Source organism: Pelmatolapia mariae, linkage group LG14 (genome assembly GCF_036321145.2).
Source record: "Pelmatolapia mariae isolate MD_Pm_ZW linkage group LG14, Pm_UMD_F_2, whole genome shotgun sequence".
Lineage (NCBI taxonomy): Eukaryota > Metazoa > Chordata > Actinopteri > Cichliformes > Cichlidae > Pelmatolapia > Pelmatolapia mariae.
Window position 1 is genome coordinate 39808367 of NC_086239.1, and position 27583 is coordinate 39835949.

Consider the following 27583-nt stretch of genomic DNA (forward strand, 5'->3'; position numbering starts at 1 on the left):
CCAGAGAACTGAGCCATAATTTTACAACGTTATACTGCAATAAACGTGTCACGGCTGAGGCAGCAGTCGTGGAATGAATGAGGACCCAGGATGCAGCACTTACGGAGATGCGAGGGTGGTTTATTATAAATGACAGAACACAAAGTGGGGATGGCAAAAACAGAACTTAGGATAAACTAAACTGGGAGAAACTAAACTATAGAACGGCAACCCTGAACACAAAGGGAGGACAGCAGGGAGAGCATGCAGTGGATTCACAGACAGCTTCCAGGAGATGAACATGGAGTAACACAGACGACACGACGAGGAACACAGGCAGACACACACTATAAATACACAGAGGGACACTGGGAAATCACACACACTTTGGCGACAGTGGAGAGCAAAAACTCAGTTTTATCAGGAAGAAACCTCCAGCAGAACCAGGCTCAGGGAGGGGTGGCTCCCCGTTTTCTTTCCTGGCTGGAAAGAAAACGGCATCACAGCATCTTTAATTATTTTTAAAAACAAGTTTATTTGGTGTTTTCTTCCATTCACACAGGGTCGTAATATATGTGCACCTGTCTGGATATTTGAACGCTCTTCTTGGCAGAGATGGCAGGGTTAATTTAAATTAGTTTTCTGTTACAGACCCGGCTTTAAAGTCCACAAATTTTCGACAGGGTTGAGGTCGGGGCTTTGGGAAAGCTAAACGAAGCTAAACGTTGGCCTAAAGAAGCTAAATACAGAATATATAATATGGATAAACAGGATTGCACATTTGAGTGAGTCTATTGCACAGTGATTATTGCACAGTCGCACTACAGCTCAGTTGTTCCCCCCTCCCTTGTCCCCCTGTCTCCCCTCCCTCTCCCCTCCAGTGAGGAGTTAAACAGTTTGATGGCGTGTGGGACAAAGGAGTTTTTAAATCTGTTGGTTCTTGACTTTGAGAGAAGCAACCTGTCACTGAATAGGCTCCTCTGGTTGTTTACGACTGTGTGCAGAGGATGCCCAGCCTTGTCCATAGTGTCCTTTTCTCTGCCACTGTCACCAGAGTGTCCAGCTTCATGCCGACCACAGAGCCAGCCTTCCTGATCAGTTTCTCCAGCCTGGATGAGTCCTTCTTTGCTGTGCTGCTCCCCCAGCACACCACAGCATAGAAAAGTACTCCAGCAACCACCGACTGATAAAACATCCTCAGGAGCTTCCTGCAGATGTTAAAAGACCTCAGCCTCCTGAGGAAGTACAGTCGGCTTTGGCCTTTTTATACAGGTGCTGCGTGTTGCATGACCAGTCCAGTTTGTTGTCCACCCCCAGCCTGAGGTACTTGTATGTGTTGACCACCTCCACCTCCTCTCCCTCTATCTGAACCGGCAGTGGACCTGGTCTGGACCTCCCGAAGTCCACAACCAGTTCCTTGGACTTTGAGATGTTGAGTTGCAGGTGGTTTGTGTGACTCCATGTGACGAAGTTCCTCACCAGACTCCTGTACTCCTCTTCCTGATCATCCCAGATACACCCCATGATGGCTGTGTCATCTGCAAACTTCTGAATATGGCATAATTCAGAGTTGTAGCAGAAGTCAGAGGTGTACAGGGTGAAGAGAAGAGGGGACAGCACAGTTCCCTGTGGTGCTGCTGACCACAGTGTCAGACATGATGTCCTTCAGCCTGGCGTACTGTGGTCTGTCAGTGAGGTAGTCGGAGATCCAAGCGACCAGGCAGGGGTCCACCTGCATCCTGTTCAGTTTCTCCTGGAGCACACGGGGCTGGATTCTATAAAAGGCACTGGAAAAGTCAAGAAACAGGATCCTGACCGTGCCTTTACCCTTGTCCAGGTGTGAGTGGGCTCTGTGTAGGAGGTACAGGATGGCATCCTCCACTCCGACATCCGCCTTGTAGGTGAACTGTAGTGGGTCCTGGGCATGTTGTACCTGTGGTTGGAGGAGGCTGAGGAAGAGCCGCTCTAGAGTCTTCATAAGATGTGATGTCAGTGCCACCGGTCGGAAGTCATTCAGCTCATTGGGCTCATACTTAAATATTAAAGTATTTGTCTGACTTTGCGCCTGTGTGGAACAGCGAAAATACATTTAAAGATGTATAGTGTACAATCATTCCAGCCTGGGAAAAGAACAGGCCAAATACATCATTAAAAGTCCAAAATTACTCTGACATTACAATGAGTGGACAAAGACGTCTGACAACAACTGTAGATGCTTTATTCATATGTTTACTCCAAAAATACAGTATTGCTTATGAACAGAAAGACTTTTGATAAAAGGTCTTTTGTCTCAAAGACCTTGTGTGTTTTATCAGTTTCTCAGACAGAGAAGCATCTGGGCTAACATTTTGTAAATTACGTGAGGGACAGACATATCGGACATAGTGGAGCTCTGGTGAGGTGATATAAACGGAGTCAGTGGTGTGATCTAGTGATGTGTCGGTTGTGAACGAAACGGCTCTTAGAGCCGACTCTTTGAAGTGAACGACGCAAGCCGGCTCCTTATTGGGAGCCATGGGGTTTTTTTTTTCTGTCTCTCATCCTCTCTCTCTCTCTCGCACTTTTTTCCGCTTCACTTCGCACGTGAGCCTTGTGCTTTGCGCTGGGCAGAGGGGGGAGGGGCGGTAGTTAAACTCTTAGTAGGACAGGAACAGAGCGGGAGGGAGAGAGAGAGAAAGAGAGCCAGGGACAACAACGTCACATTAGAAAGGTGTAGTAATCATCCACAACTATTTTCAGTTGTGGATGATAAAGGATTCAGAAAGTTTATTCATGCAGGCCCATATGACAGAGAATGTGCATCTTCTTTTTGTTTTCATATTTTAATTTATATTTAATTGTGTTGTGGTTTGCAGTGTTTTGTGTTGTTTCACTTTAAATTTGTTTAAAAGGAAAACGCTGAAAATTTAAATAGTTAAAAGTTGAAATGTGAATAGTTTGTTTTTGTATTATATGATTTATTTATTACATTTTATGTGGAGTGAATAAATAAAAGTATATTTACGGTGGCTCCTAGAGACAAAGCACGTACAAACTCCAAAACACGTACAAACTCCGAATCACATACAAAGTCCAAAACACAACAGAAGTGCTCCAGGATGCTATGAGCAGTGTTGAGCTTTTGTTACCTAGTGGCTACACAAGCCAGCAAGTACCAACGACCGGATTTGGTGTGTGGTAGTAACAGGTAAATGAACTTTTTTTTTAATTATTTGAATATATATGAGTGTTTGTGTATAAATACACAAACAATACACATATGCTTTCAATTGTGTAATTTAGGTGATCCAGGTAGCTCTGTTTGGGAAGTTCAGTTAACGCTAGCAATGTGTTTTGGAGTTTGTGCGTGCTTTGTCTCTAGGGGCCACCATATATATTTATATATAAACATATATTAAAAACCATGGGTTTTTTTTTACATTAGTAATTCCTTTTGTGCATAATTTTATATTGTTGTTGATAATAAATTAATTAAAGCAACAAAACAACCTGAAGAGCCGGTTGGGAGCTGAAAGAGCCGGCTCTTTTTAGTGAGTTGAGCCGAAAGAGCCGGTTCTCTAAAAAGAGCCGGAATTCCCATCACTAGTGTGATCTAAAGGCAACAATGGGCCAAACATTTATTGGCTTCAGGATTATGACATTTTAACAACTGTTTCTATTGTTTACTTTGTATTTTTCATTCATTTTAACAATTCCATTTAGTTTCGTGTGTTTTCCACGTTCGTGCTGTGTTTTCATTACTTATATTATAAATATTTCTTTTCAAACTGACTTCAAAAAAACATAATTAGTAAAAAAAAGAAGTTAGTCTGTGATATTACCGGTCAGGCGCTCTGCGGGCAGCTAAACCCGCTGTGCGTGTGACGTGTAGGACCTCCTCCTCCAACACACAAGCAGCAGTAATGGCGGACTACGACAACTACGATGAACGGGACCGGGCCTACGGCAGCTTCGGCGGCGGCAGAGGGTGAGTTTCCGCCGTGCACGGCAGCTTTGTCGTGTCCCCGAAGAGCAAACTCGACCGGACCGTCGCCGTGTTTCCCGCTGCTGTCCGCCTCGAGTCAGGGGAGCAGGCTGTGTAGGCCCAGGAGCTCGACACGCCCCGCGGTTACTGAACAGACCGAGCAGGCGTGAGGGTATCCCGGAGATATCAGCCGGGAAACACCGCGGTCTCGTAGCTAACATGCTAACAGTTAGCGAGCGGCTAGCTAGATGTAGACAGTAAGAACAGGCTCTCCAGTGTGGCGTGGATCGCCCCGCAGCTTGGCGGTACAGATACCCACTCAGCGCGTGTGGCTGTGAGGCGGTGGGGAAGGAGGCCGCAGCAGGTTAAGGTGGAGGCGGTGGCGGAGCTGCAGGCTGCCCGCATGGCTGCATCATGTGTCCCCTGCTGCACATCCATCCACGTCGCAGTCAGAGCTGAGGGTGGGAGTCGGTTAGAGCCGGTAGATGCGCTTACCGTCAGGTTAGCGGCTGTTTTCCGCTCTGTGGCACTGCGTGTTGTTATCTGATTGCTGATAAACGATTAAAAAAACAGTCATTTTTTTTCTGCAGGGAGGGGGCTTCAGGATGTCTGCAGCACACAAAGCTTTAACATCAGTACAGGCAGCAGTCACCTGTGAGAAGATCGGACTGATGTTCTCTCCTTTATCACTGACTTTATGAACGAATTAACAGAAAACGGTCGGGGTTTGCCGAAAGTTTGCTGAGATTAATTTTTTGTCGATTAATTGTTTCAGCAATTAATCTTTATTTCTGTTTCTTCGTGAGCACCAAACCAAATTTTAATCAAAGTTTAGAGAATGATGAAGCGTTAACGGGTTGCTTTTCTTCATCAGTTGTTCTGTCAGGAGCTGAATCTGATGAGAGGGGAAAACGTTGGGGCTGAACATGGGGCCTGAAGTCTATATTTTAGGAGTGGAGGGAATTCCCCTCATTGCATGCTTCCATTGGAGCAGGGTGGGCTATGGAGTTTGAAGGAGTCTGGGCTGATTGAGTGGCTGAGCCCTGCAAAGACAATACATAAAACAGAAACCAGACTGAACTGGGTGAAGGTAATGTCCGGTAAATCAAACTGTGCTAGCTTCTGCTTGAGCATCTTCTCAGAGCACCGAGGTCCATGTCGGCACATGTTGAAGCCTGTCTGTTTGAAACAGTGGGGGGCGCTGTAGTCCTGCAGGGAGGGAGCAGAGCTCCAGATGTTGTCTTGATTGTTCTTCTAGTCACTCTGCACTGCTGTCCTGAACGTTATTGGACCTCTGTCTGTGGGGATTTCTTGCAATATAAGTGAAAGATTTATGTATAACTCTCTTTAGGATGATCTCCTGATGGCTCCAAAATGAGGCAGAGCAGACTGTGATTGCATGAAGTTTTGTTTGAGGGTGTTGGATGGCTGATTTCAGATCTGAATCCAGACTGTTGCTTCAAGAGTTTAGCAGCTGGCTCCATGTCAGTAGGTCAGACTTTTACTGGTTCATAAAGAAGCTAAACAGAATCTATAAGAACCAAACATCTATTAATAGATTTGTTGTTTATAATAAATCTGTGTCTGTGAAAACGAGTCCCAGTTTCCCAGATATCCCATTTATTTTAAAGCCAAAGCTAGTAGAAGGTGTGGTGTTCTGCATGCGGCTGGTGTTCTGCATGCGGCTGGCATTCCTGCTACAGGGAGATGCTGCTGCTGGCAGCCTGTAACAAAATCTGCAACAAGTCATTTAAGGCTTCATCAGTTTCTCTGCTGTTGCTGTGTTTAAGAAGAAAAGGTGGTGTGTGGGAGCAGCACAAATTTTTCCTTCAGTTTAAACGACTCCTGCAGGCAGTTTGAGGTAACACTTTTGATGTGTGAATGTGGAAACACTGTGAGAAAACTGCTCCTCAGTGAGGGTCTGTTTCAGCTTCAGAGGGGAACCCTGTCTGAAATGCTTTATTACTGGCCAAAGGTCGTCAGGTCATCACTCATGTTGAGGGCTTTTTGTGGTGGCTGCATAGTATAAAGTGTTGCAGTATTCAGTTTGAAGTTGCTGTGTTAGGACGAGTGCTGGAGGCTGATAGTGGGCCTGTGGGGGTGGGCGGGCCTTCTGTGGTCAGGCCAAACAGTCTGAGAAAGCCTCAGTTTGATCAAACCACAACACTTCAAACAGTGCCGGTGCTTTTCCTTTGCCAGCATGTTTTATATGCAACACCTGATTTTAGCTGCGCGTCTGTATCATAGCAACAACAACCGGTCAGCGATGGATGCAAATCAACTCCAAATAGCAGCGACCAGGAGCCAAGCTGGCTGACTTTGTTCATGTAGAGCAGGCTGATGCGCTGCTCAGCTCCTACATTTTAACCCCAAACTGCACGGCCAAAGCTCCTGGCTGTGTTCCTGCTTCATCAGACCTCCATCAGTGATCCAGGAGCAGGGTGGAGCAGCACACAGCAGAGTGATAACCAAGTGGCTCAGAGTTTTGAATCGGGTTTGTAGTTTATAATTGTTTCAAAGTTTGAGCAGCTACAGAGGGTTAAACCACCTGTTCTGAAACACACAGATCTACACTGACGGGCACACGGCAGCATGTCAAGCAGATGGAAATATTCTCTCATTTTTACGTCTTTTTACCTGATAAGAACAGCAGGACACAGATTTACCGGCATCATAAACACACCACTCCCAACCTTCAAAGCGTCATAAATTCCAATTATGAGTCCTTGATTTTTTTTGTTGTTCAGTTGGTGGAAATCTGCAGATTTACCCGTTATAATGATAAGTTAGAGCTAGAGCTGGGCGATATAAGATTTTTTTCATGTCACGATATGTTTTTTTCATTTCAGGCGATAACGATATATATCACGATATAAGCCAAATAACTATATTTGTAAGATTTAAATGTGCCGTTGCTCACAAGTAAAATGTGAAATAATCAGCAGCTTGTTTTGATTTAAATATTTATTTCCCATAATAAGTTCAACAGGGTAGATGTACTTAAGGAACATCAGACTTCAGTTTCAGATAAATAAAGGCAAATATTGCAAACTACACAAAAGGCAGCCGCTAAAGCGTTTAAGTTTCAAAATAAAACAAACAAAACAGACTACTAAATTGTCAATTCCACTTAGAAACAAAATATTAATTCTAAAAATAAATCTTAGTTTGTTTTACAGAAGAACAGACAAAATTGACTAACTTTTGTCAATATCAAAATAAATGAGAACTAAAAGGAAATTCTCAATCTCTCCTTGTTGTATAGCTTAGCTTTTCAAACAGTTACTTTAGTCTGACAAAAGCCGAATGACGAATTAGCGCTTTCAGTCAGAGATTGAGCATGCACCGGTTTATTGTCTTTCCAGACTTGCTTTTGGCACAATTTACAGTGCGCGCTACTCTGTTTTTTGTCAGACTTGAAATAGCCGAAATACCTTCACACTACGGAACTTCTATGGCCCTTCCGTTCGACAATCTCTCGGGCATTGGAACCATCATTGTTTTTTCTTCGGTAACCTTCGCTCACGCTCTCGGTTGATTTTTCTCTAGTCGGCAAACTCATTTCCTCCATTACCTGGGCAGCCCGGCTGCAAAAACAAATACACATGTGCGGCTTGGCACTTGTGCTGTACGTAACAAGTCACGTGACGTGACGCTGCGGCTGTGATTGGTTCGGCTCTGCGCTACTTAATTTGGATTGGCTGTTTGTTTGGGTTTTTTTTAAGAGGACCAGAGAGATGAGGCCTATCGCAATAGTTTAATTTTTCTATCGAGAAAAAGTTATTTCGCAATACATATCGTTATCGTTCTATCGCCCAGCTCTAGTTAGAGCATAAGTTAGCTGTGAAAACAGGAAGTGATGTCATTTTTGCAGGAACTGTAGTTTTTTTTTCCTCCTCCAAAGCCTATCAAAGCTGGAATTAGGGCTGCTTATTAATCGAATTTTAATCGTGATTACGATCTGGGCTTTCAACGATCATTAAAAATGACTGAGCCGATTATTAGCTCCTCCTCTCGCGCTGCTCCGTGTGGCAAATCGAGCGCACCTCTCTGCGTTTCGAACACGCGTCACAACAATTAAGAGGACCCGAGGGAAGCTCGAAAAGCTCGGAAAGCTAAGCAGAAGTTATTTGGTGAGGAGAGGATAATGGCTGCTGAAGAAAGAATGCCGTTGGTTGAAAAGAGAGGTAAAACGACTTAAGTGGTGTGGAAACATTTTGGGTTCGCGGAGTCAGACGTGGATCAATGAGACATAGTGTGGAAACTTTGCTACGGTGTCGTAGCTGCACCACAGAGCAACACTACAAATTTATTCAATCATTTGAAGACCGCTCACAAAGTGACATACGATCAAACAATGAAGGAACATAGAGAAAAAACTCTTGACAACACCTGCTTCATCCTCACAGACTTCCATTCACGCTCCCCTGTACAACGCGACTAAATATCCCAGCAGCTCCCAGAGACACAAGGAGATAACAAACGCGGTAACGTTTTCCTCGCCAAAGACCACTGCTCAATTAACACAGTGAACAACCAGTATTATGCAGTATTTTGAAGTTCACTAAGCTTAGATGTTTACATTTTTCATTTATTTTTTATATTGCAAACATTTGCACTGTTATCAGTATTTGCACGCTATTTTATATTATTTTTTGACATCTTTAAAGCCATTATTCAAATCAAAATCAAATCACTTTTATTGTCACGTCACATGTGCAGGTACACTGGTACAGTGAGTGAAATTCTTGTGTGCGAGCTTCACAAGCAACAGAGTTGTGCAAAAATACAATAACGTAAAAAAAAGCAAAATATAAGAATGGCTAAATCTGAAAGTAATAAATATATGTACAATATATAAGAGTATATGCATTACTGGATGTGTATACTAAATATGTTTCTCTACGTGTGTGTGTGTGTATGTGTGTGTGTGTATGTGAGTGTGTATACATATTTTACAAATGAAATAGAGTAAACAATAAAATAAATATATAAAATATACAGAGGTTGGTAGTTGACATGTGCAAAACAGTGGCATTAATGTACAGTATGGAGTGCATAATGTTGAAGTTCCAGTAGTGAGGGTGAGGTGTCTATGACGTGTTCAGCAGTCTGATGGCCTGATGGAAAAAGCTGTCTCTCAGTCTGCTGGTACGGGACCGGATGCTGCAGAACCTCCTTCCTGATGGAAGTAGTCTGAACAGTTTATGGCTGGGGTGACTGGAGTCCTTGATGATCCTCCCCGCTTTCCTCAGGCACCGCTTCCTGTAGATGTCTTGGAGGGAGGGAAGCTCACCTCCAATTATCCGTTCAGCACACCGCACTACTCTCTGGAGAGCTTTGCGGTTGTGAGCGGTGCTGTTGCTGTACCAGGTGGTGGTGCATCCAGTGAGGATGCTCTCAATGGCACAGCGATAGAAGGTCCTGAGGATGCGGGGGCTCATGCCGAATCTTTTCAGTCTCCTGAGAAAGAAGAGGCGCTGCTGCGCCTTCTTCACTGTTTTGTTTATGTGTACTGACCACGTAAGATCCTCAGCCAGATGTACACCAAGGAAGCGGAAGCTGCTCACTCTCTCCACAGCGGCGCCGTTGATGGTGATGGGGGTGTGTACTTCTCTGCACCTCCGGAAGTCCACTATCAACTCCTTTGTCTTTGCGACGTTGAGGGTGAGATGGTTGTCTTGACACCAGTGGGTCAGGGCGCTGACCTCCTCCCTGTAGGCCGTCTCATCACCGTTGGTGATAAGACCCACCACTGTAGTGTCGTCCGCAAACTTCACAATGATGTTGTAGTTTCTAATGGCCGTGCAGTCGTAGGTGTAGAGTGAGTACAGGAGAGGGCTCAGTACACACCCCTGTGGAGCACCAGTGTTCAGTGTGATGGGGGATGAGGTGGTGCTGCCCAGTCTGACCACTTGGCGTCTGTCAGACAGGAAGTTAAGGATCCAGCTGCAGAGGGAGCTGCTCAGTCCTAGATCCTGCAGTTTCCTGTCCAGCTTCGAGGGAACGATGGTGTTGAATGCTGAGCTGTAATCTACAAACAGCATTCTCACATACGTGTCTCTCTTCTCCAGGTGTGACAGGGCAGCATGGAGTGTCAGGGCTATGGCATCATCAGTGGACCTGTTGTGGCGGTATGCGAACTGTAGAGGGTCCAGTGAGTCGGGTAGTGCAGAGCAGATGAAGTCCCTGACCAGCTTCTCGAAGCATTTGCTCACGATGGGGGTCAGGGCTACGGGTCGCCAGTCGTTCAATGAGGAGATGGTGGAGGATTTGGGTACAGGGACGATGGTGGCCATTTTGAAGCAGGCTGGGACTACAGACAGAGAGAGGGAAAGGTTGAAGATGTGTGTAAACACTCCAGCCAGCTGAGCCGCGCATGACTTGAGGACGCGGCCGGGAATCCCGTCCGGACCAGTAGCTTTGCGTGCGTTCACCCTCCTGAAGCACTTCCGCACATCCTCCTCAGACACAGTGTGCGCACTGACGTCATCCGCGGTGCGCACACTGTCCGGTCTCGTGGTGTTCGCTGTGTCGAATCTAGCGTAGAATACGTTTAGATCCTCACACAGAGGATTCAATACATTGTTATTGTTAAATAAATATCGTCAAATAATCGAGATCTCAATTTCAGTGAAAATAATCGTGATTATCATTTTTGCCATAATCGAGCAGCCCTAGCTGGAATACTGGAAACAGTTTATTTTGATGCCTTGTTTGTCATTTTGCTCCAGTTTATAAAAATGAGTCTCAAAAATGAAATTATGAAGACTCAAAATACATTTCCTGTGGTTGGAAACTATTGTGTGCAACTTTTCTTTCTTACAATTTTGATATTTCTTATTGGCTTATTCCACTTATTAAATAATGTAATTACTGTGGACATTTTACAAACATATTATTAAAGTTTGACATATAAGGGTTGCATTGATGCATAGCAACTTGAAATGCTTAAAAAAACACATGTAAAATGTAAAGTTTAACTCTGGCAGATTGTGAGATTATTTCTGATCGTTCATCAAACTACAGTATTTGGATATCAGCTGATCGTTTTTCCTTTCAGACAGATTTCCAACATTTGTTATGTGTAGTAATTTATTTACTTGTTTACACTCAGGATGTTTCTCTGGTCTCTTTTTTTTAATCTTCATTTATTGATCATTTTCATTATAGAGATCGACAGAGAGCCAGTGTCGTCCGACAGCATCGTCTGATTTGTCAGGCTCTCATTCCATTTCACAAAACGGCCGTGAACGAGCTCATAATGTCATTGGGAACGCATCACGGGGCTGATTGCAGCTTTTAGGTGTTTCTGTCCCCGCCATTTCCTGTTTAGACTCCAAAGCGAGCACACCCAGTGTGGAAGACCAGTGAGCTTAACGTGTTGAGTGTTGTTGTCTTTAACTTTGGTCCAGTCTAAACTCTACATCCCACAATCCTCTTTACTTGTGTCCCTGTCTGACGATCCTCTGTCCCCCCTCCCATCAGGCCCCGTGGCGGCAGCGGTCCCGGAGGCCCCAGGAAGCAGAAGGAGCTGCCGACAGAGCCTCCGTTCACGGCGTACGTGGGAAACCTGCCGTTCAACACGGTGCAGGGAGACATCGACATCATCTTCAAAGAGCTCAACATCCGCAGCGTCCGATTGGTCAGAGACAAAGAGACAGACAAGTTCAAAGGTTCGGAGGGGGTGTGGGTGTCGGGGATGATGAAGTTTGCCTCGGGTGAAACTTCCTTTCTGACTGTTTGTGTCTCTTTCAGGTTTTTGTTATGTTGAATTTGACGATTTGGAATCTCTAAAAGAAGCTTTGACATACGACGGCGCCGTGAGTATCTGATTTGATAAACCCGACGTTTTCTGGTTCTGCCACGCTGCTGTCTTGTCTGACAGGAGCTCTGACCTGCAGTTATTAGGTGAAAGGTCACTGAGGGTGGACATCGCAGAGGGACGAAGGCAAGAACGAGGAGGCGGCGGCTTCGGCTTCAGGAAAGACGACGGTAGAGGTACGAGCAGAGAAGAAGAGCGTTAATGTGGTAGGAGGGTTTCCAGGCTGGAGTTAAATCCCAGAGAAAATAAGGCGTGCTTTTAGAAACGGGAAAGCTCTGAGATGCTCCTCAGTGACCTGGAGCAAAAGACGGCTAAAATAGTTTTCACCAAATTCTTTACCAAAACATTTTTCTGCAGCTGAGTTGCCCATAAATCATCAGTGTTCTGCTAGTCTGTGCTGATTGGTCAGTTAAGGACGCAGGACAGGGCATCCCCGCTTGATGGCGCCCATTCCCAAACAATAGCTCCAGCAGACGTTAGTAGAAGCTTCAAGTGTTTGTTGGTGTTTCCTCTGATTTATTGTCCGGTTCTCGTCTGGGACCTGCTGCTGTTGTAATTTTGTGCTTTATGAATAAAGTTGAACAAGTTAAGCTATCGGGAGGCGGGGTCTGCTCGCGGCACGCCCCAAACTGTAATGTATCAGGGAGGTCACCTGGTGCTGGGACCTCCCTGATACTTACAAGAAGACCTCCTGGCTCCTGTTCCCAACCATGTTTCCTTGATCAAGGCCAAGAAAAGGTGGTTAGGATAAGTGATGAGGGCTTAGGAAAAGAGGGGAGAGGTCCTGACGTGTGCTGGAGGCGCTGTCTGGAAGCGGGCGCCGGTTGAATCTGATTCAGATTTAAGTCCAGCCTTCAAGGAAATGCAGACGAAGCATGTTTGATGTTGCCGTGTGACTCTGAGGAGGAGGACTCTTCATCTTTCATGCTTCATTTCTTCATCCTCACCTCCACAGACACCTCCCCTTTTCCTTTCACCTCCCTGCTGTTCATAGTCACCTGCAGGTAGGTGGAGGCCACCTGACGTCTCCTCCTGCTGACCTTTCACCTTCTTCAGTGTTCAGAGTACTGCTGCTGCTGCTTCTCTCTAACTCCGATTGGCTGATGGACCACTAACAAGCTTCGCCTCTCTAGTGTAGCCCCTCCCAGCAGGAGGTGCTGCCACCTCCTCTGTTTTCTTTCTTTTCAATTCCTCTCCTCCTCTCCCCCCTCCCCCCTCAGTGTTAAACTGCCCCGTGTCCTCTGCAGGACGAGGAGGCTCTCGAGGCGCTCCCAGAGGAGGAGGAGGAGGACGCGACTCCCGTGAGGACTTCTACGACCAGCCAGGAGGAGGTGCGGTCAGAGAGTTCAGCAGCTCAGGTTGGACAGCATCGCGTTCCAGCGGCCAATCAGAGCACTGCCAGCTGGGCTGCGGCCAATGGGACGGCAGGAAAATTTCCTCACCCTCCAAACTTTTTTAAAGCAGTAAAACTAAACAAACTAATATTTAGACGACCTTTGCAGATGTGCACTGCTCTCTGTTTATTTATATGATGTGAGGTCATATTATGATTATTGCTCTGGTGGTGAGGCATGATTGACCAGTAAGGGAGACTAATGTTAGAGGCTAACACACCAAACAGGAAGTGGTAACTAGTGTCTGGCTCTGCCTCCTGAAGCTGCTGGACACACCCTGTTTTCCCCCATCATGCCCTTCACCTCAACCATCTCATATTCATTTCCAGGTCTGGGACTCTTTCAGGGCGCCTGTGGCCGTCTATCTGAACACTCACCTGTGTGCTCGTCTGTCTGCTCACCTGTCTCTCTGCAGGTTTTAGAGATGATGACTACATGGGGGGGCGGAGTCGAGGCGGTGGCAGTCGCCCTAGTGACAGAAGGGGTGGAGGTGCAGGGATGGGTCGCTACAGAGATGGACCCCCACGCGGAGGAACGACAGACTTCAGGGAACCGTCTGAAGGTGACATGACTTCCTGTTTTTTAACCTTTTCAGCAACGATCTGACACAGGTGGATTAGGTTTGCTAAAATATGGCAGCGCTGTATCAGCAGTGACTGTGACACAGATAATACAAAGAAAACAATTAGCCAGGTGCTAACAGGTGTGTACATCTTAGGACCTGCCTGTCGCACAAAACCAGGAAGAGGAAGGAAGGCAGAGAGAGTAGGAGGGGTCATCGCAGTAACAGAATCCTGAGTGGATGATCATCCGGTTAGCCAGTGAGGCGTACAGCTGACACACTGAGCAGAGAACACAGCAGCGTGACATCAGCATAACATGTGCACATACCTGTGTTTCTAGAGGCTCCCCCTGGTGGCCAGCTTTGCTTCCTCCTGGGAGTGTCCCACACAGGGTTTAGAAAGAAGAGTGTTTCCTGCTTGTTATAGAAATGTTCCTCTGGAAAAAAGCCCCAGTTTAAAACTTTGAAGATTTTTCCTGATTGGAAGATTTTTCCTGATTGGAAGTATGTCTGTTGATTTAAAACAGGAAGTTCCCCGGCGTGCACTGACTGTCTGTTCTTATGTGTCTGTTGCAGAGGAGCGCGCACAGCGGCCTCGGCTGCAGCTGAAGCCTCGGACCGTCTCTGAGCCGCTCAACCAGGTTGCCAACCCCAACTCCGCCATCTTCGGCGGAGCAAAGCCGCGAGAGGAGGTGATATCAAAAGAAAAACCATAAGAGACTGAAGGCCGCACGGCCATAGGGAGGGAGGGGGGCGGGGGGAGAAGGAGGTTAGGGGGCGAGAGCGAACTTTAACCAAGAAACGCCAAACGGGGTGATTTAGACGCCACAGTTAGTCCTTCCTGGCAGACAGCCAGCTAGCGAGCGAGTGAGCGGACGCCGCCCTCCTCCTCTTCTTCTTCTTCTTATTCTTCCTGTTTGAGTTCAGTTTGAGCAGAATATTTATTCTTAGTGGGAATAAAGACGAATCGCACTCTGACACTCTGATCAGTAATAAACCTGTAAACACAACACGGCGAGCAGCTCGTCAATGCATGTTCCGTCTTTGGGTTTCTCTGCCCCGCCCCCTCTCCGCCACCTCTGCTTTCTGTGATGTCATACCCGCTTTGTCCTGTAGCCCCGCCCCATCTTCTTCTGGGTCAACGGTTGCCCACATTTACTCCAACAGAAAGAAGCTCGGAGGTTAAACCTGTAAAGTCTTTTAGTGTTTCTTTTTTGTATTTTATAGTTGTTGAACTACAGCCCTGCCCCCTCACTCTGATTGGTTGAAAATGTCCCCCACTTTAGTTGTTTTTTTTAATCTTTGGTGTCTTTTGTTGGTTTAGTTAGTTGGTTAGTTGGTCCTGGGTGGGTGGGGTTTAATGCCTGGCTCTCGGCAAGCTCCGCCCACTCAGGTGTCTACAGCAGACCCACTTGATGAAATAAGTAAACTACTAAAAAGCTTTAGACTTCTGTTCCCATGATGCTCTGCTAGCAGAGACAGGTGCTGCATTCACTGTCTGCAGAATTTTACATGAAAAATCAAAAAACGGTGCATTCAGGTGCAGGAGACGGCTCCTCGGGAATCATTAAATCCTACTAGTTTTCCTGATTTATGACTGTGGAAGAACAGACCCTGAATGCAGCACAGTTTGAAAAGGCTCCTCTGATTGGCTGTGTTCTGTCGGGTTTGCAGCGATGTGGCAGTGTCCTGTCCAATCAGCTTTAACAATGCCTCCCACACTGAACACACAGAAGGGAATCTTTTCTGATTGGTCTGTTGATCCACACTGAAAACTTTTATATATATTTTTTTAATTTAATTGTATCTATTTTTTTTTTTTTTTTAGCTCTTCCCGTTTGATTTTTAACTTTTCCTGAAACATTAGCTCTGAGTCACCGTTCGCCTTATTATGAGTTGAATGATTATGAACTGTTCTCTCAGGAACGGCTTCATATTTTTGTAGGAAAAAAAATCTACCAGCTTTTATTTAATGTTGGTGAAAATTTTAAGGAAATGTTGTAAGAGAAGTTTGACCACCAACAGCAACGACAGCAGAAATAAGTGAAGACATTGAGCCCGGTCTCTATTGATTCTGTCTCCGTTTGTTCGATTCACAGGTTTTTTTTACAGGCTCATTGAGACTAAATGTGTAGGCGTGTTCTCGAGCTTCATAAACTATATGTGCAGAACTGTTACTGCTTTAACGCCGTCAGGCGGCCCCATGTGCTCTGATGTTTCCTGTTCAGGCCCACCACACTCCAAAATCTGTGAGAAGCCTCCATTAGTCTCTGTACTTTGTAAAAGATGATATCAGAGCTTTGACTGCGCTGTCTTACTTGCACTGAGCGAGGTTAAATCACTGACGGCAGCTAAAGCAGTGAAAACGTTCTGGACTGTAAACGGTCCCTCGAATCCAGGAAGACGATTTTCATTCATAAAAAACAGGGAGGACAAAAAAGTTCAAAGTGTTTTTCTTAACTTTTATTTTTCCCTTCCTTTGCTCCCCTTTTTCATCTCTTCCCTCTTTTTTTCTCCTTCCATCTGTCTTTGATTACAGCACTGAGTCATTTAAAGCCGCCACCACAGATCCCAACCAGACGGTGGCGCTAGCACGCCGCATTGCCGACAGAACAGAAGAAACCGAAAGCTTTTTTTTCTTTTTTTCTTTTTTTGTGCTGTTTGGTGGTTTCAGTGTGGGTCAGACGCCAGCGTCCACCGATAAATTGTTGTAAAGTTGATTGTGTACAATAAAGATGGGGCTTTGGTCTGGAACCTGTAACTTCTGTGTGTTTCTCTGTGGCCCGACAGGAAACTGGCTGTAAACCCGGCCCAGGTGAAAGCTTTCAGGTGTGGGTCTGCGTCGCTTTGACATCATGTGTGTTTTTTTTTGTTTTTCTTGGAGGTAAAATGCAGAAACATTTCTGAATAAACAACTGTTAGAACTTTCCTTTCCTTGAGTTTATGGCAATAAAACTGTCTTCATCTTCATCCTCATACCAACCCGAATGTGTTTAATTTCAGGGTGGGGGAGGCGGGAGATTGATTCCTCATTACATTTTTATTTTTCTTCCAAATGAAAGAAGAATAAAGAATAAAGCTCGTTCTGTTTTGCCTCTGTTTGTCTGTGTCGCTCTGACGAGCAGCTCCTGCTGCGGTGACCGACGTTAATGTTAAACATGACCACAGTTTACACCTTCATCAGGTACATCTCTCCAGCACCTGATTGGAGCTCCTCTTCCTTCAGTCGTTGCACAGTGGTGACATCACACACCTGCTGGAGGTGGGTCTGGAGATGCTGCAGGACCTTGCTGAGGGTCTTTGTAGATGTGGGTGGGCTCTTAGAAAGTTTGTTCAACATCTAAAGCGGTTTCACTCATTTCTAAAGGTATCCTGACTTCAGATGTTTCATTTACAATCTGATGAAAGGTCACCTGGGACAAACTGAACTCGCTGGACAGGTTTAGAAAGCCAGAAGGTCTCGGTACTATAACTGGACGTCAGTATGAAGTGGCAGGTTGGCTCTGAGAGTAAAGGGTTTGTTCTGGGAGCTCAGAGGCCTCGCTGAGCCAGCGGCGCTCCTATTTCTGTTCATGTTCGCCAGATTGAAGACTGGGACCAATGTTGGAACCGCTGACATCAGTGGGTGTGGGAGGAGCTACTGCAAGGAACTCACCAGTGATGGTCCACAGGTTCTGATCAGTCAGGCTTTCTACAGAAGTCTCTTCAGCTTCCACTACATTAATAACCGGTTCTCTCCCAAACCCAGCAGCAGGCTGCTGAGAAACAGCCTTCAGCTCGATTTAATTTATGTATGCATGTAGCACCAAACCACAGCTACAGTTGCCTCTGGGCGCTTCATATTATACGGTAAAGACTCTATAACAGTACAGAGAATCCCCAACAATCTCACGACTTGAGTAAGCACTTGGCAACAGTGGTAAGGAAAAACCCGTTTGAATCAAGAAATTAAACGTGCAGGTAAAAAGAAGGGAAGCACACTTTCTCAAACATGATGTATGTATCTGTAACCAGGCAGAATAAACTCCATCACTCATTAAACCGGTGGTTCAGTTCTGACTCGTAACATATATTTTGCTGTTGTAGGGTAAAGGGGCGGGGCTGAGAAAATGCAGGTGTGCTTTAATGAGTTTCTCCAGGTTTCATTCACCTGTGTGTCTAATGTCCATTCAGTTTGAGTTTGACATCTACTCGTTATTGTGGTAGATGTGTGTATTTTATTACACTCACACCATCCTAAACGCATTTGGAATTATTTCCTTTAAACTCAGTAATCCAGTCAAACTGAGCTTCACCCGTGGGCGGGGCCTGTTAGCACAGGTAATCATCCAAGCCTGAGGGTAATCGATCAGGTTACACTTAAATAAAGTTCTCGAAAAAATAAAAGTTCAAAAACGGTTTCTGCTATTTTAAATAAGTCAAAGTTGTAATTCACTTAAGTACAAATGCTGGCGTCCTCCGGTGTGTGTGTGTGTTATCTGAGTCAGTGTGTTTATGTGTGTTATCTGACTCTGTGTGTGTGTGTGTGTGTGTGTGTGTGGCCGAAGTCTTCCTGGTTGGCTGTGTTGTTGTCTCAGCCCTCGCAGTGTCTCTGTGCTCCTGTTATTCCTTCACTTCCTCCTTGAGGCCGTCGTCATGTTGTTTAACTAACTAGCAGCTGCTGGTTAGTGTTTCTTAACTACCATCAACTTGTCCGGGAGTTAGCTATCTGCTAGCTCTAGCAACCCTGTCATCAACAGGTAAGACGCCTCATTACGTCGGTAACCGACCCGGCTATTTGTCAGTTAACCCGTAAAGTGAGACAGTTTAACCCGGTCTAAGTGTCCGAGCTGCTGTCTTCTGTCCTGCTCTGAGTTTCTTTGAGTCTTCGCTCTTTTCAAACTTCTCTAACCAGCCTAGCGTTAGCATAGTTTTTAGCCTCCTAGCAGCAGAGGGTACTTCCCGGACTTCACACGCCAGACTCCGTTAACAAACCGTCGGATTTAAAGTCCTGTGACTCACCGGTAAGTGTATAATCATCTCTGAACAAAGAAATTCGGACTTCACGCCACTTATATGGAGACGTTTTCTCATTCGGCTCACAGTTATAATTAAACAATGCTCATTTAAATGACACGCCAGCTTGAATACCGATGAAGTTTAGTCGGAGCCAAGTTGTGTGCCGTGTTGATTATTTATTAAATACGAATCTTGAAACTTTATGAAATATAAAGCCGAATTCATCAGAACATTAGCGGGAATATTTCAACAGTTTTTCCATAGTGTTTTGTTTTTTTTAAAGTCGGCGACAAACGCGACACAAACGTCCATTTTTCTTATGGAATTCGGCTAACTGTCACCTGTGTACAAAACAAAGTTGTTTTAGCCATTTACAGTGTTTATTTCACGGCAACAACAAACCTGTAGCGTAAAATACTGAAGTCAGACTTTAATATCAGTAGTTCCAGTAAAATGTGGTCACGTGTCTTTGGATAAAGTTAGATTAAAGCTGTTTGTTATGGGGACAAATATGAGTCATGTTTATAAAGTAAGAGTCCAGTTCTATGAAACGTAAAGCAGAGTTAATGAGAATAAGAACAGCGAGCTGTTTTTAGTTTGTATACAACTTTATTATTGAGCGCCAAGCGAAAGAAACACGAACATGTCAGTTTTTCTTATGGAGTCTGGCAAATGGGGAAATTGTTGAAATGACCAGAAATAATCAGTGATGATTAAAGATAAGGTCATGAAAGCTGTGGAGGGTTGATGAGGACAGCACTGACAGGTTCAGCTGCTTTATAAAAATGACTGTTTACAATTAACGTAACTTTATCATTTTTCTTTTTGTTTCCAGAGGTGACTTTGTGGTTTCAGTTCAGTTTTTACTGTTTAAAGTGTTTACTTTCATTCTAGTTCTTTTTTGTCACGTGAAACTCTAAAAGTCAAAGTTTTAAAATATTTCACTTGCTATAGTAGAAATGCCTGAGAAGTTAGCATTCAATAAAAGCTGTTATTACGTGCTGAGAATACAGAGAGAGATTAATGAGTTGGTGAGCTGTGTTGAACTTACAGTCACAGCGACTGTCTTAATACCTGTTGGATCACCATGGTAACTGATGCTGAGCACAAACTGGACTAGAGCAGGTGAGGTTCAGTGTAACATGCTCAGCAGAAACGCTCAGGTGGGCTGTGGGATTCAAAGCTCGCCCTCGCCGTCACGCCGCCATCAGCCTGATACAGGCAGGATCCACGCTTTCATGCCGTTAGACCTGGGCAGCAGAGATCGAGCTTCAGACCAGGCAGCATTTTTCCATCTTCTATTGTCGTTTAGCAGCTTCAGTTTCCTGTTCACAGCTGGCAGGTGTGGCACCTGCGGGTCAGCATACTGGGGTTGGTTATTTGAGTTCCTGTTGCCTCGCTCTCAGCTTGAAGCAGACTGTCTATTGTGCTCCGACATCAGCGAGTCATTGTCTCCCAGAAAGCTGCCTCTCACGGGACCTTGTCTCACATTCTCTGTAAACTCAGAGATGTGTGGGAAAATCCCAGCACATCATCAGTTTCTGAAACACTCTGATCCATGTGTCTAAATGGACAGAGCTCCTGTCGTGTGATTGGCTGGTCAGATATTTGTGTTGACGAGTGGTTGAAGAGGTGTACGAGCGGCCGTGTGTGTGTTTCGGTACGAGCTCAGTCTGGTCAATCGTTTTTGTCTTCCACACATCACTTTATTTCACTCACACTGAAGCGTGATCATCATTTATCATCTTTATTGATCTCCGTCCCGCTAACACTGTGTGTGATTTGAGTAGTGGTGCTTTATCACTGCTCTCATGTGAGCATGCTCAGAGTCAGAGTGTTTTAACAGGGAAGTTTGAGAACTCCATCGTGATGCGTGCTCTCTGGTTTTCCGTTTTGTCCGTCCAGCGAACAGAGAAAACCTGGAAAAGTCGGGGCTGCTCTGTGACACAGACCTGCAACAAGCTGCTGATCCTTAGTTAGGATCGTTGTGTGTTTGCATACACACCACACCGCTGTTTGTGTCCCACTGAAGAAGGAAAATGTTTATATAATCGAGCTGAAAAGAGCAAATGAAGCCAAACTGGATTAAATTAAAGGCTTTTATTATGAAGGACTCAGAGGAACGTGTTTTTAACTCCATAAACCTGTCTTTGTGTGTGTGTGTCTGTCTGTCTGTCTCAGCCATGTTTGCGTCCTGCTGTAACTGGCTCTGTATGGACACGGCCGATGCGGATCAGCCCACTCGAAGCGACAGACGTCATCAGTCCTACACCAACTCGGCCTTCACCAGCCAGCCGTCTCCTCCACCTGAACACACCTGTAAGGCCTGCGGGGGGCGGCTCGACACACCTGCCAAAAAAGTGAGTGAGTGATTGTTCCAGCCCTGAGCCTGCAGCTGCAGCGAGCTCCTGTCTGTGGACATTGTCCACAGGGAGGGGGGGTCGTCGCGTTTGTGTTCAAAGGGCTGTCGGAGGTTAAAGTTCTGGATCACGTGACAGATTTTTGGATCCTTGTTAGAGCCGGTTGGTAGGACCACCTAAAGGCTCCATATAAGTGATTATTACATCAAATACACTTTCTTTATCGCAGACGTTGGGAGGTTCCTGTTTGAGGAGCCAAAACATTAAACACAGATCACTTAAATCAGGTGAAATAGTTCATAAAATAGAAACGGTGCAGATCCTCGGCTCTCTCTTTGTTTTCATCCACTGAACTCCCCGCCCTGCCTCAGTCAGGTTAGCCAGCTGTGGCGCTTCCAGAAGGTTCAGCCCGTTTACTTCCTTCCTTATGGGCCGGGACTCGAGATGGAGAACGCCAGAAAACGAAGCCGTTGAGCGAACTTTGCTGGTGGACGGTGCACGGGTAGGCTAACCTCATGTAGGCACACATTGTTGGAATAACTTACAGATTTGGGAGTTCATCCCAGGAACAGAGCAGGATGCACAACTCTGGCTCGGTGCAGTAAGTCGAACCAGCCAATCGGCAGCTTATCTGTAATGTAGTAAATGAAGGAAAAGCTCCGGGACACTGAAAGTGGCGGGCTCACTTCCTTGTTTTGCTTTGTGGTTGGTGGAAAACCCAGAGCAGAGATTTGCTGAAGCGACCAGGAAACAACCAGGAGCTGATTAAAAACACCAGAGTGGACTTTGTGTTTGTGGTCTGTTTCTGTGGGTTTCAGGCTGTTGTGCCTTTAAAAGCACAATCATCGTCTGTGTGGTTTAACAGTCTTCTGGCTGCCACCACAGAGGAAAACGTCCGTGTTGAGCCTCCTCAACTGAACAAAGTACTGTGACACAAACTTTGACATCAGCCTGCATGACCGGGATGAGACCGTGTGGTGACTGAGCTGAGCTGGAAGTGACACACATTACTGATGGTATTAATTGGACTTTTAGGTGTAACCACTCATTAACTAAAGGTTCATTCAGTTAATGAGTGGTTACAGTCCAGCAGTAAACTGTGCAAGTCTGACAGGCTGCTGTAACCTTTGATCCCTTCAGTCTTCTCCTCCGGGTCTAAGTCAAAGCTCAGAGTGCTGAGTGTGTTTTATGATTTGTAATGTTGGGCTGTGCAGAAGAAATCAGATCATTCTGTATTTTAAAAATCCTGTAACAACACCTGTCGCCTCACTGTGGTTTATATTGGACTCCAGTTCATTCGTCACGGAGGGAACGTCAGCCTGTGTGGGTCAGAAAGAACGAAACTAAGAGGACGTCACTCTGACCTCATAGAATTACTGTAATCAACAATCACTGCATGCTGGGTTACCTAGCAACACATATTGTTTGCACATATTTTTTAAGGCTGCTGTAACACGAGCCACAGCAAGCTCGATGACACTGATAAATGTACAGCAGGCGGTAGAATAATTATCGCAGGGCTGAACTGGTCAGAACGGGATGGAGGAGTGGGCGGGTCGCCGTGCAGAGCAGCAGGGCGAAGAATCAGACGGTGTCAGGCCTGAGGAGGAGAAGCGGCAGCGTGCACTGTGTGATAACCTTCAAACCCATGCCGCCAGCAGAACTGAAACCAGCTGTGAACAGCTGTTGTGCTGTTTGTTCATCATTTTTATTCTAATATGAAGTTTAACTTTAATCTGTAACACACACACACTCTCAGAGGTCAGCAGGCTGTTTTTTCTCACACAGATGCTTCAGATCAGTGATTTTGTCCATATTAGGTGTCGAGCCTTCTGATTGGTGCCTTGTTGGTGTCACCTGTGGTGTGATTGACAGCTCAGGTCTGTTTCTGTTTCAGCACGTGTGCGTCGACTGTAAGAAGAACTACTGCAGCCGCTGCTCCGCCCAGCAGGCGCCTCGGCCACGCCTCTGTCACACCTGTCAGCGTTTCTACGGCAACCTGCTGGAGCGGGCAGAGCTGATGAAGCTGAAAGTGAAGGAGCTCCGGGACTACCTGCACCTGCACGAGGTTTCCACCCACATGTGCAGAGAAAAGGTGACGTATGCGCCCTTTTTCGCACTTCCTGATGAGACGTGCATGTATTCTTGTGTTTTAGTGCGACATCCAGGTGGGAGGAGTCAGTGAGACACGCTGTGGCCTAATCGACCGTATTCACGGTCCGTCGCACTCATGCAGTTGCTGGAGTGTTGTTCCTCCTCCTCTTTGCATTCATAACAGGGAAGAGGAGGAAGAGTCCTACTGGCTGCTGGCGTCAGAGCTTGAGCGCTCCAGCTGCTCAAGACCTCTGATGACCTCTGCTTCTGTTGTTGCTGGAGAATCCATCGTCTGTGAGGCTGGGACAAAGCAAAGCTGAAATATTTGGTCTCCTGTGGGAGCGCACTCCTCTCTGTTCACATCTTTGTGCCTGAATACAGCGCTGTGCGTTTGGTCTGACGATGTTTAACCCGTAATGACTCGATCTGTGCTGTAGCTGTTTACCTCCACCAGGGGGCGGTGTCACAAACAGCCGGTCTGTGGGCTGCTGCTGTGTGTGCAGAGCTTAGTCCTCCAGCCACGAAGAAGAGAGAAATGCTGTTGAAGCAGATGTCAGGTGTAGCATGTAACCGCGTTCTGCAGAGCACGCAAGCACGGGCAGACGTCTGCTGCAAACCAGCTGACATGTCCTGTGTGTGTAAAGTGTCACGGGTTTACATGATGCGATGATTGGAGACTATTAAACACTGCACACACACACTGGGCGCTCACCTGCGCTCGGCGCTCACCTGGTCCCGCCCTGTGGGATGCAGGCAGATTTCAGAGGGTTTCTCTGGTGACAGTCTCGATTAAAACCATCTAGAGTTTTTGCTGCTGAATGATTTAAATGATGAGTTTGTTCCTGCTGAATCGGCCGCTGTTTCCTGTTTGCAGGAGGAGCTGGTGGAGCTGGTTCTGGGTCAGCGGCCGTCCCCGTCGAGCAGCTCCGGCCCCGAGACCCCGAGCACCCACCCGCCCTCTGTGACCTCTCGCTCGCCGGCACCTCGCATCTCCACCTCCACTCCCGAGCCCCCCACACCTACACCAACTCCAACTCCCGACCCCCCCACTGCACACCCCGAGGCCCCAGCCCCACCCACAGAGACAGCCCCTGCTGAGCCTGACATTCAGGATGAAGACCAGGTAAACCCAGAACCGGCCGTTAAGTGTCCAATAATGAGAGAGGGAGAGCTCAGAGTGAGCTTATTTCCTGGTTCTGTTTTTAAACCCGAGTCTGAGTCTGGGTTTCCTGAGCGACTCTGTGTCTCGGTTCAGACCTGGGACCCCGAAGAGGCCCCGGTTCCTGGCCGCAGGGCGTCCCTGGCCGACCTCACCTGCCTGGATGACATCGAGGCGCTCAGCGTCCGGCAGCTGAAGGAAATCCTGGCCAGGAACTTCGTGGACTACAAAGGCTGCTGTGAGAAGTGGGAGCTGATGGAGAGAGTGAGGCGTCTGTACCAGGACCAGCAGAACCTGCTGGGTGAGAGAGTCCACTTTTAACATGAAACAGTCTTAATACATATACAGAGAGAGAGCGCCCCCTACAGTTAATCTTTCATGGTGCAGAATGGCAACATTTAATGATACTCAAAGAAAACAAAGTGCACTAAAATTCAAAAGGGAAGTAAGTGATTTTGAGTTTCTCCTGTTTGGTTCACATTTGCACCAAATCCAGTAAAAACACTGAGCTACAGTTTAAATTTGATCAGTTCTGATCACAAAATTAAGTTTGCGTGGACGTCCTCTTGTCGCGGGGGACGTCCTCTCAGTATAAAGAGGATGCTGCACACAGGCCTCCGTTCCTCAAACACTCCAACAGTTCTCTTGTGTTTCTGTTTTGCTTTCAGCTGCCAACGCTGTGAACGCTTCAGGTGAGTCTGTGATGTTTCCCTAAAGCAGACCGATCACACCAAGTAACGCTGACGTCAGTGTTTACATGCCGTTATTAAAGAAGCGGTTGTCGCTCCTTCGTCTCCAGAGTCGGGTGGTGTTGGCACCGGAGGTCTGGAGGAGAACCTCTGTAAGATCTGTATGGACTCTCCCATCGATTGCGTGCTGCTGGAGTGCGGTCACATGGTCACCTGCACAAAGTGTGGAAAGAGAATGAGTGAGTGCCCCATGTGCCGCCAGTACGTCATCCGAGCCGTCCACGTCTTCCGGTCCTGATCCTGGCTGAGGCTGAACCCAGGTAACCCGACCCAGACCTGGCAAACCAGTTTAACCCAGAGCGTGCATCCAGACCCAGTTTAACAAACCGGATGCTGCCACTTTAACCAGTCTGATGTTATTCTGGATTTAAACGAGTCTTATTAAAGTGATTTTTTTTTTTCCTTCTTTGTAGGACCGACTGCCTCCAAAGCAATAAACTGTAATCAGGTCTTTCTGAAGGGAACTTGACAGAATGGGCTTTTATTTTGATAACTTTATTTTTCTAATGGAAATCGAATGTGCGGTATGACTGTCTGAAGACGGTGAGACGCGACCTTACCCCACCTTCAGAGCTGCTGTTTAGATGCACACACTGAATGTACAAATTCTCGCTGCGGAGGATGTCCACCGCGCATTTGTGAACTAATTGATTAAGAAACCACTGTGCCTTCATCGCCGCCTCGCTCTGACCTGCGGCCGTCAGCCTGCGCACAGCCAGGCAGGAATCTACCAAAGCAGCAGGTGATGACAACCAGGAAGTCCTCACAGTGCCTTCAAGTCCACACTTGGTCTGCATTCTTATCACAGTCATGTTTACGCTGCAATAAGGAAGTGAAGCGAACAGCAGCCGGCCCACAGTGTACAGACGGCTCTCAGCCTTCAGTGTAATAACAGCAGCATGGACACGGGCAGCAGCTTCAGTGTGTTCTATACAGAAAATTAATGATGCATTCTTCACATGACACCATCTGTTCAGCCAGATTTCTATTTTACAAATAGTTTGCATAATTACCTTTTTTTTTTTTAAGGAAATACTCAGGGAACCATCTTTAAATATCTATTTTTGTCTGAAGGGCAGCTCAAACCTGCAAAGATGTTCCCGTTATTGTTACAGAAGGAACATCTGCAGTCACGTCTCATATTCACACTAAATTTACCCTCAGTCACTGTGTCACTAACAGGAAACCACAGGAACATGAAAATCAGTATACTTCTAATTACCATTTACAGTAAAGTCCAATTGTACACCTTCACATACGTGACATCATAGCAGGAACCAGCAGGGGGCAGCACACACATTACCTGAACTAAACAAACTCGAAGGATGGGACCAAGTGCATAACGTGGAGCCGGCCTGGCGCTTCCCCTGACGTCCGTGCACACACTCACATTTCTGAATATTTTTAGGGCAACAAAGGAGTTCACGATGAAGGATTCAGACTTTGGTGGAGAAATTTCAGGACAGCATTCAGATGGGGTGCTCATCACAAGGAACAAAGTCCGGAAACCGCGATTCCCAGCTAACGTGTCGGCGTGTAACCACTTGCAGACTCAGTCAGAGGACAGATTTCTTCCTGAAACATGATTCCTGGCCTGGACCTCCAGCTCTTCATCCTCTCTGCCTGGAAACGACATAAACTGGAGGTTTGGGTGAAGCTGCAGCTTTAAACGTATTAGCAGGTGTACTGGAAACAGCAGAGGCCCTGAAACGCTTCCATGAGGGACTCCTTATTAAAGACAGAGGAAGACTGTTTGTGTGTTTTTGAGCTTTTAAACTTTTTGGATTTAAGTTGACTTTGTTTGCACTAAACTGTTGATTTTAAACTGTTTTTCTTGTAGAATGAGGTTTGCAGGAGGATGGTTTGTCCTTTTCCCAAGGTTTTTGTTCTAGTGAAATCACTGTTTGATCTTTGTTGTGAACATTTTGGATTCAGATGGTGTGTTACTTGCTGGCCTTTAACCTGTAACTTCTTCCTCTGTGGTGCAGCGGGATCATGCGAGCTCAGCTCAGGAGCTCACACTGCACTTTGGTTTCTCCCACGTTAGAAAGAGTCTCGTCTTCATCGCAGCTCTGAGAGCTTGTAGCTGAAACTTACACAGGACCTTGTGTCTGTGAGCACGGTGAGGCGGAGCCAGTGCAAGCAGCACAGCTGGAGTGTTAACCTCTAATCCAGCTGGTTTCTCATTAGTCCACTGGCTTCGAGCTTTTTAAAAGGACACACTGTGATCTGCAGATTTTCAGTTTTTACTTTAGCTGCCTCACGTTGACCTGTCTTCACCTCTGTGTTGGGAACCTTTATTAAGACTCGGAGTGTTTCTGCAGCTACCAGTGAGACACATTTTTGCAGAGGGACAGGAAGCTTTAGTTTTCTGAGTGAGCTTTGCATCGTATTCTAATAAAACTTGATTTTCATTGAGTTCTGTGTCCTGTGCTGCATCGGGTTTATCGGGGGGTGCTCAAAATTTAGCTGATTAAACTACTTAAGGCGGAATTTTTA

At 46.2% G+C, this 27583-nt stretch overlaps 2 protein-coding genes across 6 annotated transcripts; both read left to right on the top strand.

Annotated features, from left to right (window-relative positions):
* Positions 1-3827: 3827 nt before the first annotated feature.
* eif4h (eukaryotic translation initiation factor 4h) lies at positions 3828-16807 on the top strand. Of its 3 annotated transcripts, XM_063493556.1 has the most exons (8): positions 3828-3946; positions 11432-11619; positions 11702-11766; positions 11848-11944; positions 13016-13126; positions 13578-13724; positions 14301-14416; positions 16264-16807. In XM_063493556.1, exons 1-8 carry the CDS (start codon positions 3882-3884, stop codon positions 16267-16269), a joined length of 795 nt encoding a protein of 264 aa, XP_063349626.1. In that variant the 5' UTR covers positions 3828-3881; the 3' UTR covers positions 16270-16807. The 3 variants fall into 3 exon arrangements, with proteins under 3 accessions (XP_063349626.1, XP_063349627.1, XP_063349628.1); XM_063493557.1 differs by having other exon boundaries at positions 13016-13099; positions 14301-16807; XM_063493558.1 differs by lacking the exon at positions 13016-13126.
* A 1447-nt stretch (positions 16808-18254) lies between these two features.
* rffl (ring finger and FYVE-like domain containing E3 ubiquitin protein ligase) lies at positions 18255-27502 on the top strand. Of its 3 annotated transcripts, XR_010095569.1 has the most exons (9): positions 18255-18463; positions 20904-21082; positions 22980-23177; positions 24051-24299; positions 24432-24636; positions 25004-25027; positions 25135-25344; positions 25498-25826; positions 26493-27502. XR_010095569.1 is itself a non-coding variant. In XM_063494242.1 (8 exons), exons 2-7 carry the CDS (start codon positions 20906-20908, stop codon positions 25320-25322), a joined length of 1041 nt encoding a protein of 346 aa, XP_063350312.1. In that variant the 5' UTR covers positions 18255-18463; positions 20904-20905; the 3' UTR covers positions 25323-25344; positions 25498-27502. The 3 variants fall into 3 exon arrangements, 2 of the variants coding, with proteins under 2 accessions (XP_063350312.1, XP_063350313.1); XM_063494242.1 differs by having other exon boundaries at positions 25498-27502; XM_063494243.1 differs by lacking the exon at positions 18255-18463 and adding an exon at positions 18605-18727 and having other exon boundaries at positions 25498-27502.
* The last annotated feature ends 81 nt before the right edge of the window (positions 27503-27583 follow it).